Source organism: Tachysurus vachellii, chromosome 12 (assembly GCF_030014155.1).
Source record: "Tachysurus vachellii isolate PV-2020 chromosome 12, HZAU_Pvac_v1, whole genome shotgun sequence".
Classification (NCBI taxonomy): Eukaryota; Metazoa; Chordata; class Actinopteri; order Siluriformes; family Bagridae; genus Tachysurus; species Tachysurus vachellii.
Window position 1 is genome coordinate 17,283,621 of NC_083471.1, and position 19,186 is coordinate 17,302,806.

Here is a 19,186-nt window from a genome sequence, read left to right on the forward strand (position 1 = left end):
AAAGTGGGCGTGGCTTGGAACGTTCGTTAAAGCTTCAGATATTAAGTGGTAACATAAACATTAATAAAAAGACGATTTTTATTATTATTGGAACAAAATAGCATTTTAAAATAAACCAAACCGACAATAATGTTAAAAATATATGTCAAAAATCTTTATTTGGATAATTTCATAACTGGAGTTTCACTAAACATCCTTAAGATAGTTTTTTTTAATAACGGTTAAATGTTTAGGCTGTTTTGTTTTTCATTAAAAATAGACATTATTATTAATTATTTAATATTTTAAACACATTTAACCATGTTGTGTTGTATAGTTTGATAGCTGTTGAAAACCTCAAAATGTGCAAGGTTTTACGGTTGCATATATATTTCATACCAGCAGATGGCGCTCGATGAGCGATATTCTGCCCTGTGTTTTAGTTGCATCCACACGTTTTATGCGGATTTTTAATTGGACTGTGAGAATGAATTAGCAGAGGTAGCTGTTGTAAATGTGCTAGCAGGGCTAAAACCCTGTCGCTGTCAAACATTTAACCCTGTCGCTTTCAAATATTAAAAGACTAGCCTACAAAAGAAAGAAAGAAAGAAAGAAAGAAAGAAAGAAAGAAAGCAGATTATTTGCTGTTTCACTTTCACACTGAAAATGTTTTTAATATTTGTGCAATTAAGAACAGCACCCCTGTAGAAAGTTCTGGCATAAATCTGGAATTTAACCAATCGAAATACCCCTAGATTTGCATTTGGGGTAATATACTTCAGGTCACATCACTGACAGATGCAAACAACTCTTCTTCCATTGCACCATAGTCCAGTTCAGAATGTTTATATAGGTTGTACTTGTCAAAGTAGCATCCACATGAATGCCAGCACCCATTGTTTGTCAGCATAGTATTGCACTGGCTCTTCTGGCTTGCCTTCTTCCCAGTGTGAATCCTGGTGACATCTCTTCCCCAGATAAGGGATGTACATGCACCTGGCCGTTTTCCACTTGTGCTGTTACATTGTAGGTGCTTTCAGGAGTGTGGTAATCCTAAAACATCCTACCCCCCTTTAGCAAGCCCAGTTTTAACAAGATGCACTTCACCTGTCAGTGATTTGAATGTTTTAAATTACTAATTTTAAATTTTATAGCTGAAAAATTATTTTACAAATGTTACAATACTGTATATCACCAAAAGAGCTGATACTGTGAAGATGTAATGCTTATAATGTACGTAGGGGAAGGTTTAAAACCAGAGTCCTTCAATCAGATTACACCAAGTCCTAAAATTAAAAAGTCTTCAAACATCCTAACAGATGTTCAGTGAAGATTTATCATTGACGTTTTAATTTGAATCTGCAGACAGAAAACCCCTCGAGTTGAAGCAGGAATATAAATGGGATAAAATACTGTATAACAGTGAGTATTATCTGTGACACTTCAGTGAATATGAAGTAATGAGTCTTGACTCAGATGGTCATGGGAAAGAAAGAACTCAGCGCAAAGCAATATGGCTTCCAATGAACAGCAGACACAATGAAATCTGATACAAACGTGTATCTTTTATTACTGTAAGAAGAACATTTACAGATTGACAGTAGAATGAACAGAAAATATACTTTATGTAAACTATGAGTTAGGCATTTTATAATTATTATTTGTTTGTTTTTTTTGTTGTTTTTTTTTTTTTTTTTTTACAAATATGACATTGAACGTTGTTGACCTTATAATCTTAACTGAAGGCTCAAAATGTATATATAACTTCACAGCAACATACCAGCTTACCCCTTTTCCAACAAAACCAAATGTAACTAAACCAATTTTGTAACTAATTGTCAGTAAATATCTTTTTTTTTAGGTTTCTAATTGTTCATTTTGTATCTCTGTGGAACGTAAAATAGAATCTAATAATTTGTATACATCTCATATCACCTTTAACTCAGTGATACTGAGTAAAATATATAGTCTCTTTCTATAAGAGAAAAAAAGGGCTATTTTCCAACGTTTCAAATTTCAGTGACATGTATAAGACTTAAGATTTTTGAAACAAAATCCTGTTCACACGAACCATGTCCATTAGGTCTATTTACAGTAGCCATAGGCTCCAAAATTACATACCAGAGAGGAAGTAAAGACAGGCTCACAAGCCTATCCACACGACCCCACACATTTTTGGCCACTTGACCAGTTCAGTAAAATTGAAAAGGAGGGAAAAATACAGAGTACTTTAAACGGCAAACTGTATTACATCACATCAACACCTAATAAAGGAGTCCAAATCCTCACTTTAACACCCACCGTTATAGTGGAAATTTTACAACTCTGCATTTCGCAGGCAATTTATTCTAAGGAAAATAAAGAAATCAACTGTACAGATGTGCTAAAGTAGTAAGCACCAGTAACTACTATGACAACATGACCAAGAGCAACTCTGATTTCTGAAACTGATTCAGACCTGTTATACACTAAAGATGCGAGTGGTCAATCCCTATTGGCTGTAAAGGCAAAAATATACAGGCATGAAAAACCTCACTGTTCGTTTTCTTGCTCTGGTGAGGATATATAAGCAGCTCCTTTTTGATTGTTAAAATGAAAATAAAATGTACTCTTCTGCTGTAATACTGAGAACATTAAAGAAAAATTGTGCTCAATAGCAATGCCCTTACACACGTGATTAACAAAAATCAATAATGTAGAAAAAAGGACAAAATAGAAGTGAAGGCAATTTGACTACAAAAAAATAAAGGCAAATAAATACCCAGTGTAATTTAGTGAAAACACAAAATATTATGAAAAACAAACAAAATTAGAATAAAAAAAGGTACTTCTCTTACTCAACAGATGTCTCTTTTGTCTAATTTATGAACTTTAACTGATCAGGCAGGTGTAAAAATGTATAAATAACAATACATCAATAAATTAAAAAAGGGCGGAAAAATGTAGTTAGTACAAAAGACATAGAAAAGATGTTTCATTTAAACTAGGTTTCTATTTACAAAGAGTACTTACAAAGGGTAAAAAAAAAAAAAAAAACAATACTTCATCCCTAGATGTAACTGATTCACTTAAAATGCTCTGGAATGTGTGTAATTTGGGAGTGCATGCTTGTGGGTGGACTAGAGATGCCCTCAGACCAGTCGGACATGTTGGAGTGGGGTGAAGAGCTGGACCACTGGTCAGGAGAGCCTGGCGATGGTGTGAGGAAAGGATGATCAGGCACCTGAAGCTGGTGGCTGGGTGTGTTGGTGTCCATGCCACCTGAATAGCTGTGCTGTGATGGGGGTGTGAGGAACTGCGTGCTGGCTATGCCGGGAGCCAACGTCTGAGGGTTAAGGAGCTGTGTCTCTTGAGGGAGAATTGTGTGGATGGGGACACTGCTCCCTGTGGTTTGCTGCTGCTCGTTGCTGATGAAGTTTTGGCTGCTGCTCAGGTTCTGATTTGGGTTCGAGTTCTGGTGTTGCAGCTGGATGCTAGGTTGCTGCTGCTGCTGAAGGCTGGGTTGCATTTGCTGCGGCTGTAGGATGTGTGACTGTGCAGCTAGGTGGGGATTTGTCAAGCCCTGATAGTTCATCATTTGTGGTAGTGCGCTGGCCGGAACACCGTTGTGAAGTGACGCCATCAAGGTGTGCTGGTTAGTTTGGCACATGCCACCCTGGCTGGGGATGCTCCTCATGGCTCCAAACTGACCCTGCTGACCCAGGCCAGCATGCAACCTGTTCATCCAATCGCATTGACCATTCATAGCTGCTGATCCATTTGATCCACCCACAGGGAGGTGTGTGAGACGTGGAGGCAAGGGATCAAACTGCAAGCGTGCCAGCTCCTGCTTACCAGCCATGCTCAAGTGGCTAACACCAACATGACCATCAGAAACAGCCTGCAAGTGGTTTAGTGGCACAGAGGGTGACTGCTGGAAAGGTGAGGGCATCAGAGGTGGTGAAGCGACATCTGAAATGTAGCCGTGAGGCGACTCAAGGGAATCAACAGGTGATAGCACAGCTGAACTGTCTAACAAGCTCCCTTTACCATCTTGCGGCTTCTTTTTCTTGGCCTTCATATCTTTCGCATCCTTGCAACCAATGCCCTTGGCACCAGGCTTTCTGACCTTCTTGCTCTGAATGGAGGGCTTCATGCCACTCAGGTAGGCATTGGGTGAGCACAGAGGAGGTGAGAGTGTGGAACTCATAGGAGCGCTAGGCATAGGCGGGCTGCGCACCAGGTTGTACTCATCCATAAGGCGCACAATGTCATGGTGCATGCGTTCCTGAGCAATGTCACGAGGCAGCCGGTCCATGTGGTCGGTGATCTCACGGTTGGCGAAGTGGTCCAGCAGCACTTTGGCTGTCTCATAGCTGCCTTCCCTGGCAGCCAGAAACAGAGGTGTTTCCTCCTGTAGTGTGAGAGGCATTCAAGTTAAGACAACATCACTGTTAATAAATAACGTATAATGAGCTCTAGTTAATAAATAATTTAAATATTACACCAAGTGATTTGAAGTAGTACACTCTTATTAGAAGTAGCATCTTCATATGCAGCTATGCAGCTATGATACGGTTAAAAAAGACAAGGCTTACTATTAACTCCAGTATATTTTTTTATTCATCTAAATGTACCTTGTTGTTCTGCATGTCTTTGTTTGCTCCATTCTTAAGCAGTACCACAGCTGCATCCACATTGTTCACAGCAGCAGCCCAGTGCAGTGCAGATTTTCCTGGTGCATGAAGACACAAACAAATCATAAACTCTTCCACTTATATTGCAGTCTTCTCACTAAGCAAGCAGAATACTGAAATCTGATCAGAGCAGACCTCTTTACACAACAACTGTGAACAAGCATTACCAAAGTCATCAATGGCATTGACGTCAGCGTGGCAGTTGATTAGTTCCTCCACCATGCCTTCCACGGCCAGTCTGGCAGCCAGGATCAGAGGAGTAGTGCCGTCGTGCATGCGGGCATCGAGATCTGTTGCACGGTTACGTATCAAAATCTGTAACAAGGATTTGTTGTTAGAAATGACATTAAAATGGAATCAAATTGGAAAAAGAATTTGAAGAATTTTGAATTGAAGCTAAACCATGTCAGAAAAAAATGTCCCCACATCATAACAGAGCAACTTTTTTCCTTTAATTTATTACCTATCTGTAGGTTTCAGTTTCAAAAGCACCTGTTTTCCAATGCCATAACAACAAGCTGTTTGGAAATGTTGCAATAGGTAGCACTTCAACACCAAACAACGGGAATTGTGTGTGTGTGTGTGTGTGTGTGTGTTCAGATGACAAACATTTTGGAATTGCACATGATCAGCATGTTTGATGACAAAATATGAATGATAATGTACATCAATGAGCACCTGAAAACTATTGTACAAAACAGAGATGGATCATAGAGGTAGTTCAGGGGCTCTTTTGAAGACTGACAGCTTCCTGACAGCTGCTAAGTACCAACACACAAATAATCACACACCTGAAAGACCCCTTGCGCATCTGAAGCCACAGCAGCATGCAGTGGAGTTCGGCCCATGTTGTCCTGGATGTTGGCGTCCGCACTGGCCTCCAGCAGTCTCTTAGCGGCGTCAGAACGAGCATAGCGGGCAGCAAGGTGCAAGGCGGTCTCCCCTGTGCGGTCTGTCTGATTGTGCAAGTTAGCGCCCTGGTAGATAAAATCATTTATGACATTTGCAGAGGCGTCTTCCTCTTCCTCGCTGTTGCCGGTTTCCAAGCCTCCTCCACTACACGAGGCGATCATTAGAGGAGTGAATCCATCTGAAACAAAATAGAATAAGGCAGGAACAATGCATCAGTATAAACTAAACTCAGGTCATCAAATCATTTTCTGTTTTAGGATTAGTACATTTGTCGACACAAGTGTCCTGGGTATTGGAGGAACACTGTTATATAATGGTATGTAAACATTCCTAAAATATGAAGGCAAAATTGTACAACTGTAAACCAAACCTAAAAATAAAATGTTTTTAAACAGGTAATATTATTTATGGAAAGTCCCAGCCTAACCAGCTGAAAGTAACTTAGCATTCAGGTAACATTCTCTGGTTTAATTCAGTGACACAAGGGCAATGACAATCTAGGTTTAGTAAAAGAGAATCTAGGTTTTACTAATCTAGGTTTAGTAAAAGGATGGCAACACAAAACCAAACTCAATTGTAGCCAAAGAGAAATGTAACCAAACACCCTCACTCATGTTCTCAGCTGAGAGTGAGACATAAGAACCTCTAAGAGGCAGTCTGAGGGCATAGTCTACTCCCATCATTCTTCAAAGTGACGGAAAGATTACAGCAAAGTAACAAACAAATCGAAAGCGGATTTGACGTGTTTGCCTCTGCCAATCATCCCCAGATCTCTTCGATAACGGATTCTAATCAAGCGCTAGGTTTTTTTCCTGCTGAGCTTAAGGGAGTGGGCTAGGCTTTTGAAAACTTCATGGCTGGTATAAGCGAGCATTATCATCTCTAAGAAGAGGCTTGACATGCCGTCTTTAACAGGGCCTTCTTTTCTTCAAAAGAACAGCTATTCCCAGATCTATCCTGATTTGGTCAATTCCAGCACATTGATTCAAAGAGTAAAGTAGAAAAAAAATGCTTGCAAAAAGCACACTGTCTTCAGTTTTTTTTGTCATTCTTTCAGGGTTTTAGACAGTTATTGAAATAAAATCACGAGTCTGATATAGTTTCTGTTTAATTGGCACGTGTAAAGAGATTGCAGGTATCATGGAGAGAGCGAGGGGTTCTCTTAGGCACACTCCCCAAGGCTTAGAGCTTCCAGTGAGTCTTTGAAGTTGATCTCTCTTCCCATTGGGCTCTGTATATTAAGCTGCTGTGATCGATTTTTTAAGAATGTTTCGGTCTTTTTATATCCTGATAGCCATCACTAAAATTGCTACTTTGAGAGAGGGGAAAAAACTTCCCTGTGATCAGCAACTGCAAATTTCTACACAACCAGCTACATTATCCAATCAGGCTACTTATTTTACAAGGAGGCAGTCCTCCCCTCCTGTCAGGAAACAAAGAGCTCACTTGAAAGAGCAGGAGATAACGAGAATGCCAACAAATGTGGGTGGGCTTTCACTACAAAACAGCTTAAGAAAATAAAGCGTTCAAAAAACTCGAGCATACAAGAGGGTGATTGCTGGATAGACTTGAGATTTAATGGTCTTTAAAATTGCTGCTGCTTGCCAGGTAATTGAATTTGCTCAGCAAGTCTTGGTGTAGCTAGTTATCCTCCTCGAGTATACATTTTCATCTACACACATATAACTAGACTTAGTTTTTTAGAGCTCTTAATTGTCAACCAGTGTTTAGTTGTGGGTCCTTTTAATTGAATGTTGATTGCAAATGTGTAATTGTAGATTTATCTTTCTGAGCATTTGCTCACATGATAATTAGATAACTGCCCCATTGGGATTCTTGACTCTGAAACAGCACGACACAGACAGTAGTGTTAAGCTGCAAGATAAATCAAAATAAGACTCAAATGATATGTTTGAAATTCGCTGTGACTTTTATGGTGTATTCGCCACATAATTTAACACTAATGATAATTGGAATATTTTTAAAGAAAAAAGTTATTATATAAAAATAATTGTTTTAAAAGTTTTTTTTAATTTAGCATTGTGTAAAAGTTAGTGGGAAAGTGGTTCCTTTTAAATTTCCACCACAGGAAAGTCTAAAGGGGAATTTCTATGTTTATAAGCTGCATTTTTTTGCCCTATTAAAAGTTAAGAGAAAGAACAAAGTGACACTTGTGACAGAACTAGCTTGTTTCACAGACATTCCACAATAATTTAAGATAAAAGATAAAATAATTTAAAAATGAATGATGCCTAACTATTTAATAAATAATATTTAATTATGTAATATTTCATTTGCCCAAAATAATACATTTTCAGTACATTGCTGTTGGAAATGGAAATGAATAATCTTCAGGGTGTTAATCACATAACACCATCCCGTCATTGATTATTTATAATTGATTACTATAACAGAATGCTCTGTTGTGTTTTATTCCTTTCATATTTAGCTTTTATCAGGTAGCTGCTTGTGAAATAAAACCTTCTCCCCAGCAGCACTTTCCACAGCATGATGCGTCTCAGTGATGGAGTGTGTGCATGTGCTTAGAGGCTTTGAAAAAAGGTCTGAAGGTTCTGCAGCGTTTGTTACAGCAGGGAGGCAATTAAGCAGAAGTTAGCAGGATAACAAACTTCTAGTCAGTTCAGTTACCTTGATACTATACTGACACACGTGAAAAAAAATCTTACTCACATTACATGTGTGTGACATTACAAGTCACACTGAATAATTTCAGACAAAATATAGTGATCCTGAATAAACTCATGATGTTTAAAAATTAGAAATTAAAATTTTGAAAAAAGGAACAAAACTACCCAGCACTGATATAACACATAATTGCCCCGGGTGCTACTCAATTATCCAAATGACCCCAACTTTTAGCCACCCATGTTGAAATATTATTATTATTATTATTATTATTATTATTATTGTTATTATTATTATTATTATTATTATTACACAACACCAATAATAATAATAATAATAATAATAATAATAATAATAATAATAATATTATTATTATACTGAATTATACCAGAAAATAGAAGTAATTGTAGAGTACAAAGAGAACAAAGATGAAAAGGTTGGATTTCACTGAACCACAGTTCAAGCCATTATCTCTTATATGGATAAAACTTGAAACAGAGAAATGTTCTCAAGAGTGTGCAGTGACGACTTAACTCCAAAGTCACAAAAGGTTCTGAAAGAAATCTTTATACCTATTGAGTACTGACGAATATAAATATGAAACGAACCAATAAGTACCACTGCTCCACTGCAGTGTAAAGAATGATTTAAAAAGGAAGCTTTTGGTTGCTGTTACTGCTGCAAAAGTTCATAATTATTAATATAAGAAATTGATACCTTAATAAATCATTTAAATATTGGAAAAAAAAATATGTGTGACAAATATGCTAGAAAACAGGAAATTAGGCAGGAGGTAAATACGTTTTACAAAATTCAGGGAAACTTACATTCTTGCACACTCTTGGTTATATGGATTAGAATTTCTAGAGTAAATTTTGGATTGTGGATTTATACTTGATGTGTATATCCCAAATAGTTTTTTTAAAAATAAAATTTAAATTAAATAAGTTAAATTAGTTGAATTGGTCTGTTTTTTATTAAGATTATGACGTATTAATAGATACAAATAGAATACAATTCTTTTGTATATTTTAGTTGCCGTACCTGGTCCTCGGACATTGACGTCCATGCAGTCGTTCTCGTTCTCTCCCTGAGGAGGTGTGGGTGCTATGGAGGGGATCCGCAAGTCGGCTGCATCCAGATGCTGCTGGGTCCACTGCCGATGGTCCTGCTGGTCATCCAGATTCAACATCGCTGGCTCCTCAAACTAATGAACACACACACAATTACAAACAAGCTATGAAAATGACCCCAATCCATATCTGCTAGTTAATTACACATGTTCTAAAAGATGCTAGAAATGCAAGGTTTGTAAGAATTAGCCTGTGTTTACATTTATAACATTTAGCAGACACTTTTATTCAGAGGAACATACTGAAAGGCAATGGAGTTGAAAATGCAATCTACATGTTAGTACAAATAGGCTATAGAATATCATAAAGAGTTAACAATATTGAATATTAAATAAAGATTTTGTGTCAGGAAGGGCATCTGGGTGAAAACCCTGTGCCAAATCAAATATGCAGACCACATGACCCCGAACAAGGAGCAGCCGAACGAACAGCAACAACATTAAATAAAGATTCTGATACCTATAAATCTATACAAAAGAAGACAGAACTGCATCAAATAAGTTTCAGGATATTACTGTGTCTTACCCTAAAGCGCTTGGCGTCTGCTGGCTCATCCTCTCCCCATTCATTCTGATTGTCATCCATTAGTGAAATATCGGAGTTCTTCAGTGGCCTATAAGGAGAAAAAAATCCCATCAGAAGTGCTGCTGTGCCCTCCATCACCAAACCCACAATATCCACAGTCTTGCATCTGCATCACCAACAAAAACCTGCTGCTAATTTAACAACCCTTCCTTTTATTACTGCTAATAAAATCTCCTCTCTATTTTAATGCACCTTAAGCATGTCATAAGTTTTATGCCCTCTTTTTCTGTGTTCACACATACATCCAAGAAAACTCACTGTACTCACTTCAAACCAACGGAATCCTCGCCTACAGGCTCTCGTCGTTTCTTCTTGCTAGGCTCGCTGGTTTTGAAGCCCTCAGGGAACCAGAGCTGGCCATGCTCTCTTCTCCGCTTACGGGAAGCCACCATGCCCACAACCACGAAGGCCAGCAATGCCAGACCGACCAGAACCGCGTATAGCAGGTATGGCTCTGTGGGTGGCTGAGGTTCACTCTCAGCTGAAAGAAGGAAAGACATGTCAGACCTAACGGACGAGTGCAGGACAGTGTGTGAAGAGGTCACACACATGTCCTTGTAGAAGAACAATCCTTGTACACGCAAAAGATGCTTGGCTAAGCGACGCAGTGAGAGGAGCCAGGTTTGTGGCGTGCACTTGCTAAGTGTGAGTATGCCATTCAGGAATAATCAGAATCGCTAAAAATTTTTCATGAAAAAAGAGGTGCTGGCAAATAGGAAGACGAGGAAGTTAAAAAAAGAGAGAAAGAACACCTCCTCTCACATCTCCTCAGCCCAGGGTACCAGGAGACAACTTTACCACTTCTTCTTTAAGGGGGAAAAAAGGGAGGGATTAATGAACTTCAAATTACTGCGCACGCTTTAAGCTGTAAAGACGAAGGATTTATTAGGATTTTCAAGATAACAAAGACTCCCAACTTCTAGCACACTCCCGATCAATTTTCCTCCGCTTCTCTTTTTTTTTTTATCCTGCCCCTCTCCCTGTCTCTGCTAAAGATTTTGAAATGATAAACTCTCCTAACCTAAACCCTTAGAGATGCACTAAGGCTTGGTGTTACATTCAGAGAGGTGAAGGTTGCAGCAGCCTGCTTCTTTCCATGCTTAGGCCACACTAAGGTGTGTGTGTGTGTGTGTGTGTGTGTGTGTGTGTGTGTGCGTGTGTGATATTTGAGAAACAGATCTGTTGTATTGAGCTTGATTTACAGCAATTAAACATCTTGGTGCCTGGAGCAGGTAGATTTGCGCTCTGACTGCAACATTGATTGTTTAGTTCATCTGACGTGTGATTCCATTTGCTCTCTAGTGTTTGAGTACAAAAAAAACAAAAAGTTCAAAGTCATCCACATAATCCCTGCAGTGTTCACTATGTGCGCGTGAGTGAAATGGGATGACTGTTAAAGGTCGAGCCTAGAGCGATTGCTACTGGTATATTCTGAGATCATTAGAGCAAGTAAGTGTCTATTAACTTGGAATTTATGAATATCAGGAAGAAGAACTCTCGTGCAGGCTACAGTGTGGGTGTGTATATACATATGTCTGTGTCTTTGTATAGCTTTCGCTGTTTGATTAGATAACCAAAAAAATTGCTGAATCTCAGAGTTCATTTTTTGTTGTTGTTCTTATTGATTCATATTAATTTTGCCCAGTTTTTGGAAAACATGCTGACTGAAAGAAAGCTCAGACACTGAATTCAATAAAAGTTAAATAAAAAACAGCATGTTTTTTCAACGTGTTAGATTATCTGGAACATCCACCGTATAAATCATGTATAAAATTAGTTGTTACTGTAGAAATGTATAAGAACGAGTGCCTTAATAAAAAGCCTGAGATTTGAATTCCACCCATAACTGCTGTCAAATCTGAAAATTCTGTCGTAAAAACAACACTGTCATAAAAACAATACACAGATGGCTATGAGAATAACTTTTCACACTTAGTATGAGAGCCTTGTGATCAATACTCACTACCGACGGCTTTAATGTACGGCATGTTCAGGTTGCCACTGGAGGCGAGGGCTCCCAAGAAGGCAGCAACATCAGTAGCACTCTGGAAGCACTCGGTCGACTGCTGGTAGCACTGTCGATTATCGATTTCTAGATACACCACCGAGCTAGGGAGAAGACACAATGTCCTATAATACCAAGACCTCCATTAACTGTTTACAGACCAACTGCAAAGAAGCTTGCTCACTTACCCCCTGACCTTCGTGTGGTCTTGCTCATGGTGGCCTGAGCCGAAGACGTCGGACCATGAGTCCAGTGAGCGCTTGATGTTGTGCTTCTTGAGCTCGTGTGTACTTCCGTAATATGGGTAAATCATGAGCTCGCCCTGCACATCCAGCCTGAACACCACGTTTGTGTGTAGCACTCGGCTCAGTTCACGTAAGAAAGTTGACGAGTTGTTGCGTAGCTGCTCAGGCGGCAACTGTACCACCAGTACAAGATGGCCTTCTGCACGCTTCTCTGGCACGTTCTCGGCACAGTCCAGTCCGTCCCAATCACACTCTGCATTGTTGCAGCCCTGATCACAGTGACCATCAGCATAGTGGTCTTTACAATATTGATCATAGAGAGGGCTGAAAGATAAAGCAAGAGAATAATCTTTAACTGCTGGATTGATGGAACCTCGGCTGCATATTGCTATGCATAATAGAATGAAAGATAGCATAAAATTAATCTGTAGCATTCATGCTGTGTTTCATGCTTACAAAATCGAAATTAATTTAAAATATCTTTTTTGTCTATAGACAGCATATCAATCCATTCAATTCAAATCAATTCAATTCAATGAAAACAATTCACTTCAGCTAACACATCCCACCATATGTGTATCCACTCTATGATATCTGTAACTCACTTGCAGTCGCCACTGCTTTTCTGGCAGTCAAAACCATCATAGAGGCAGCCAGCATTGTGACACTGTTTATCACAGACGCCATTGTTGAAGTAGCGCCAGCACTGTAGTGCAGCCGAGCAGTTCTTCCAGGGATCATGAAAATTGAGTGAGCAGTCACCACCATCCCACTCGCACTCATAGGTGTTGCAGGCGCTGTCGCAAAACTTGTTGCCCTTTTTAGAGGCACAGTCAGCCACTGGACAGCTAGCCACCACTGAAGGTGGTGGAGTGATGTCGTGGCCTATACCGCCGGAGAAACCGTAGTCCAGAATATGGCACAGCAGGCCATTGAATGTATCCGGGCACACACAGTGGAAGTAGGGTGCCTCTGGGATGGTTTTACAAGTTCCTCCGTTGTAGCAAGGCTTGGAAGCACAATGCCCATCAGATGCGTGCTGACATTCAGGGCCACTAAAGCCTGGTGTGCACAAACACAGTGGGGCTTTCTGGCCTGAGATGCAGGTGCCACCGTTATAACAGTGAAGGCTGCCACATGAATAAGCATCATAATCGCAGGCTGAACCAGTGAAGCCCTGAAAACAGAGAGGAGTTTGTACTGTACCTCAGCAAATGAAAGGAATGGAAAAAAAATTATAATTTTCAAAATATTGTGATTTGTTGACTTATAGAATACAAAGTCTGGAAAAATAAATAATCACTGGAAAACTAAACATGGTAAAATTCTAGACACACACATGACACACTGAAATTGTACCCATTAAATAAATAAAAAGCATCCATTTCGGTGAAAAAAGTCATTTCCTGATAGAGGAGAAAAATATGTCACTCACTGGAGGACATTTACAAATGAACCCAAGGGGAGTGTTACTGGCTACAGCACAGGTCCCTCCATTTCGGCATGGTTTCCCCTTACAGCCATCAAGCACAGTGTCACAGTGCTGACCTACCAAAAAAAAACATAAATGCAATCATGTACATCAGCTGCTCGTTATTTAACCCCACATTATCAGTGAAAAATGAACATTGTTCCTGCCATAGCTCTATGATGGAAGTAATATCTATGGACAGTACCACAGTACCTGTGTATCCAGTGCGGCAGTCGCAGCGGTAATTGTTGGTGAGCTGGATGCAGCTGTGTGTACCACGTGGGTCACAGGGGTTAGACAAGCACTCGTTGACATCTCCTTCACAACGCTCTCCCACATAGCCAGGTGGGCACTCGCAGTGGTATCCACCAACACGGTCCACACAGCGTCCCTTATTAAAACACTTTGGCTCCTGGGTCACAGGGTCAGTAAAAGGTGTGCAGTCATCAATGTTGATTTCACAGTGAACACCTGGAACATAAAGCAGAGACGGTTAGACTTGTGAGTTAGGCTTGAGCAGGCATGTGCTGATAATACTTAAAGCTCTGAGATGTCTATCATTATAAACAATGAAAAATAGGATTGAAGCATGTATAGAATTTTTTTGCCTATGCTTGTTCAAATTACATCTTAGCTGTAGAATGCAATTAAACTCCTGGCCTTCACTCAACAAGGAGAAATCAATCACAGAGGAAAAGTCTCACTAAGCTGACTACTGTCTGCTAATTAGTGAAGTGCAGGATGAACAGATTGACAGACGAGGTAGCTGACCTTGGGTTCCTCTGGGACAGGAGCATTTGTAGGCATTGACGAGGTCGATGCAGATGCCCCCATTCTGGCAGGGCTGAGAAAGGCACTCATTGATCTCATTGGAGCAGTTTACTCCATGATAACCTGGCAAACACTGCAATATAGATAGAGAAAAAGAGTGTATATTGAATGTCAAAATATAAATTAAAACATTAAAATCCCCAGTCCAGCCTTGGGTGCACGTCTAAAAGCATCAATGTGACAACACACAAAAATACCAACTTTCCTGATCATTATCCTATTAAGACATTGCAATGGGAAGCTAATCCTAAATCAGCAATCTGTGAGTAAATAAACATAATGTATTACTGTGTACCATTTCATTGTGTTTCACCTCACCTCACAAGAATATCCTCCTAAGTAATCAGTGCATGTAGCTCCATTCTGGCAAGGGTTGGGTATGCACTCGTCCACCTGCTCCTCACAGTAGCTGCCAGTGTATCCTGCCTGGCACTGGCAGTAGTGTGTGTTTCCAGCATCCAGACAGTGGCCAGAGTTACGGCACAATCTGGCAACATCCACACCTTCAGAGCAGACAGAGAAAAATGTAATAAATCAAATATGTTCAAATGCAGCAGAGAATATAAGCAGAGTATCCACTTGCAGAAGGAACTGCATTCACAAACCCACACTAAGTCCCTACCTCGCTGTTTGGCTGCAACCTCGCAAGAGACACTGGGAACATCACAGTAGAGACCAGTCCAGCCTGTCTGGCACTGGCAGGTGTATGTAGTGCCACTCTGTCTGCAGGTACCCCCGTTCTTACAAGGAGACGGCTTACACCAGTTTACCAGATCCTGAATGGCACAGGAGACAGAATTTCAAATATTCCTTATTCATTCATGTATTCCAATGGTGCAAGAACATAAATGTGTTGGATTGTATACAGTGTGCAATACTGTTTAGGAAATTCCCTGCTCAAAGACCCATGTCTGACCTCGTCATTAGTTAAGTAAAAGGTAAATTATTTTTTCTCGCATTTATAACATTTTTACATTATTAATGACAAATAGTTGACCTTTTGGTACCATCAGATTATATACTGCAGACGGAGGGATGTACCTGGCAGTTGAACCCATGGTAGCCATGAGGGCAGGTGCACTTATATGTGCCATAGCTGTCTTGGCATGTGCCGCCATTCATGCATGGCTTTGAATCACATTCGTTGATGTCATGCTGGCAGTAGTTGCCAGTGAAGCCAGCTAGGCAAAGGCAGCTGAACGTATTGATGCCATCCATGCAGGTGCCACCATTAAAGCAAGAACTGCAAAACAAAGAAAGGAAAATTCATATGGCTTTCAGTAATCTGAGCAATCTGACCACTTTCCTTATTTGGTCAGTGTTTCCTGCACTTGTTCCTGTTGCCATGACATTTAATTCATCAGACGTGTTGCTTGTTAATCCTACATAGTTTGGCCTATAGTTTATGAAATTATGAAATAATAGTTTTTTACCCCAGATCCACTATATTGGTTGCTGAATCAGAATCAGACTTGTCAAAAAAAGGTTTCATTTTCTATATCAGCAGCTCTGACAATACAGCAATTCAAGTCACGCGTTTATATTAATGAACTCATTCTAATGTGCAGCAGTTTCAAATATGTTCCACATATGTTTTAATATGGCAAAGAGCTATTGTACAAAGGAAATAAAACATGATTGTTATGAGTTTTTGACTCTTTTGCCTGTTTTGATCCCAGCCAAAGACTTTAGCATGACCCTTAGATTCCCCTAATAAATCTGCTTTGAGGATACACTGCCTTTGGTTTCCATACCCACCCTTTATAAGTTATTTTTTTGGTCATGTCCTATGTCCTGGGAAAGAAGCCGATCATGTACTTACATGGAGGTTTGTCCACCAAAGGGAGTGCCAAGGGGCAGCCCAAGCACAAGTATAATAGCAACTCAGTTTCCAACACAACATAGTCGTATATCTTACCTAATCTTCTGCCAGTTCTGTTATGCCTCTTTAAAGAGGGCTGGTCCTGACTCAGGTTTTTTTTTTTTTGTTCTCCCCATAAGAAAAATCTTAAAATCAACTGCAAATGGCCAAAACAGTTGACCATTGTAAGCAAAACAGTAAAGGCAGTGTGCGTGTAAAGGTTGTGATTTACACATCAGAATGATGTGTAAATCAGAGTCAGCTTAAATTGAAAAGTAAATGGAGGGTGGGTTTTACCTCTCAGTGCAGTCTTGTGTGTTGGTCTCACAATGAATGCCACTGAAACCAGAGAGACACGTGCAGGTATAGCTGTTCACACAGTCTGTGCAGTTGGCTCCATTCTTACAGGGATTGCTCTCACACTCGTTGATGTCCTCCTCACATTTGGGACCACGGAATCCCAGGAGGCAAGTGCAAGTGAATGTGTCTATACCGTCCCTGCAGAACCCACCATTACTGCACGGGTCTGGGTAAAACACAAATAGGGTTATATGCATCATGGAAAGAGTAAGAGATCAAGAAAAGGGACAGCATTTAGAAGAACAGTAGGAAATGGACTTACTGGGCTTGCAGTTGTCAATGTCTGTCTCACAGTTGCGTCCACTGTAGCCTGATTTGCAGTTGCACTGGTAGCTGCCGATGGAGTTCTGGCAGATGGCGCCATTGAGACATGGGTTTTTCACACACTCATTGATATCAATCTCACAGGTCTGACCTGTAATAACAGGAAAGGAAATCAGATGCAACAAACATGCAACAAATGTTCTTTGACTTCCTTTAAAAGCAGTGGAGTATTTGATTATAATGAGCAAATTGCACGCTATTACTTATTTATTTTGCTTTGCTGCACTGTGCTTACTAACCTTGCCAGCCTTCTGGGCATACACAGGAAAATCTCTCATAATCTTCTGACTCCTTACAAACCCCACCATTCTTACAGGGTTTGGGACTGCAAGGGTCCAACAGAGTTTCACATTTCTCGCCTGTGAATCACAAAATAAACCTCATTTTAAAACAATGCAGCTTTTTCAAATGATTGATAGCATTTATTCATGTACTTTGTTAGTATGAGTTGCTGTTTCCTCCATGACTCTTTCACTCTTAACTGCACTATATTTAGTTAATGGCACTGGATTTGGAAAAAGCCCTTTAAAGATTTGCCTCTTCTCAGAGACATTAGCATTTCATCACTGGTAAGAAGAGGTGGGTGGCCTCACAGCCCGTCTTCCTATCTGTTTCCACGACACCAGGCCCCTACAGGAAGCTGACAGGCCTTTCCGCTCATTGTCTTTCCATTTGCTTTTCTGTGAGAGAGGAAGCAAGGCAAACAGGAAATGTGTCAGGCTACTGTTCCCACCCAGCCTGCACCAGGACCCGCTTGTTATTCCAGCTCCATCTCTGTGTGGATTTTTCCGCCAAAAAAAAAAAGGTTTTGGAAATTAACAGGATTTCAGTCCAGTAGGCTGCAAATGATCCTGTCTGTTTTGTAAAAAAAAAAAAAAAAAAAAAAATACAGAAAGGAAAGAATGTGGACTCTTCTGCAAACACATTCCCATAATGTTATCAGCGGCACTTGCGTATACTCAGCAGGCCAGGATGACCAAACAGGCAATCAGCTTGTGGAGAGGAAAAAGGAAGCGCTGTTGCTGAACCGAGCACAGAACATGACCTTGGGAGCACATTTATCATATCTCTGTATTTTATTTTGTTCAAAAATGTCAGCTTCAAGATTTGGAATGATAATAAACAATCACGCTTGTACCAGTGTAAGGCAGCACACAGTTGCACTTGTAGCCGGCCACATCGTCAATGCAAGTCCCCTGGTTTAAGCACGGGTTTGAAGCACACTCGTTAATGTTCGTCTGGCAGTTAGGACCTAAAAACAAAATCATGGAACCCGGAGTTTGAATGAGGCTATGACTTAAGCCATCATGCAGGCGTACATAAGCAAAATGAGCAGCACTTACCACTGAAGCCAGCTCGGCAGGTGCACACATATCCACTGGTCATGTCCTTACAGGTGCCACCATTCATGCAGGGGTTTGACTCGCACTCGTTATTGTTGATGTCACAGTTGGTGCCACTCCAACCCGAATCACAAATGCAGTTATAACTACAGAAAAAGAGGTGAATGAGATATTGTTCTATATATATATATATATAATTTTTATAATTTTATATATAATATTTAAATGGAGCACATCAGTTTATATGAGAAAAAAATACGAAGTTACTATCAGACCTCATATGCCCATTAGCACAAAGACAAAATGGATGTCCAAAAAAAAAAAAAATTTAGGAAAACATTGAAATTATTGCCCATGTTGATCACCCATATGTGGGAGATGAGGTGGATGGATAGTTAGCTAATAAAACACTAGACTTTGACTTTAATAAGGGAAATAAGAACATCATACCCGTTGACTTTGTCTTCACAGTGTCCATGAATGCAAGGGTTACTGAGGCACTCGTTGAGTTGAGACTGGCAGGTAGAGTCATGATAGCCATCAGGGCACTGACAGGTAAAACCGTTGACTCCATCGATACACGTTCCTCCATTGTGACAGGGATTGATGGCACACTCATCGATATTGAAGTTACACATTTTTCCTGTGATGAAAAAAGTTTCTAAGTTTAATGATCATTTAAAAACAGGATTAAAAACTCAGATACAATACATATATATGAATACATTTTTCTTTTCCAACAAACTGAATTGCCTCTTTCACAGAATGCTGCTATCCACCAGCTTTTTGCCGCCACTTGAAGCAGCGCCACCATT

At 40.0% G+C, this 19,186-nt stretch overlaps 1 protein-coding gene across 1 annotated transcript in view; it reads right to left on the bottom strand.

The window, feature by feature from the left end:
• Positions 1-1,633: 1,633 nt before the first annotated feature.
• The window catches only part of notch1b (notch receptor 1b), a 35,266-nt gene continuing 17,713 nt past the window's right edge, over positions 1,634-19,186 (bottom strand). The window contains exons 13-34 of the mRNA XM_060884086.1: positions 18,822-19,014; positions 18,372-18,517; positions 18,167-18,280; positions 17,268-17,387; positions 16,967-17,119; positions 16,642-16,870; positions 15,525-15,726; positions 15,106-15,259; positions 14,802-14,986; positions 14,424-14,556; positions 13,866-14,123; positions 13,617-13,729; positions 12,787-13,358; positions 12,125-12,505; positions 11,895-12,040; positions 10,199-10,412; positions 9,872-9,959; positions 9,258-9,420; positions 5,447-5,745; positions 4,823-4,970; positions 4,596-4,693; positions 1,634-4,372 (exon numbers count right to left, since the gene is read on the bottom strand). Of these exons, the coding sequence (XP_060740069.1) occupies positions 3,044-4,372; positions 4,596-4,693; positions 4,823-4,970; positions 5,447-5,745; positions 9,258-9,420; positions 9,872-9,959; positions 10,199-10,412; positions 11,895-12,040; positions 12,125-12,505; positions 12,787-13,358; positions 13,617-13,729; positions 13,866-14,123; positions 14,424-14,556; positions 14,802-14,986; positions 15,106-15,259; positions 15,525-15,726; positions 16,642-16,870; positions 16,967-17,119; positions 17,268-17,387; positions 18,167-18,280; positions 18,372-18,517; positions 18,822-19,014 (5,438 nt within the window). The 3' untranslated portion in view covers positions 1,634-3,043. The remainder of the gene's footprint in view (positions 4,373-4,595; positions 4,694-4,822; positions 4,971-5,446; positions 5,746-9,257; positions 9,421-9,871; positions 9,960-10,198; positions 10,413-11,894; positions 12,041-12,124; positions 12,506-12,786; positions 13,359-13,616; positions 13,730-13,865; positions 14,124-14,423; positions 14,557-14,801; positions 14,987-15,105; positions 15,260-15,524; positions 15,727-16,641; positions 16,871-16,966; positions 17,120-17,267; positions 17,388-18,166; positions 18,281-18,371; positions 18,518-18,821; positions 19,015-19,186) is intronic.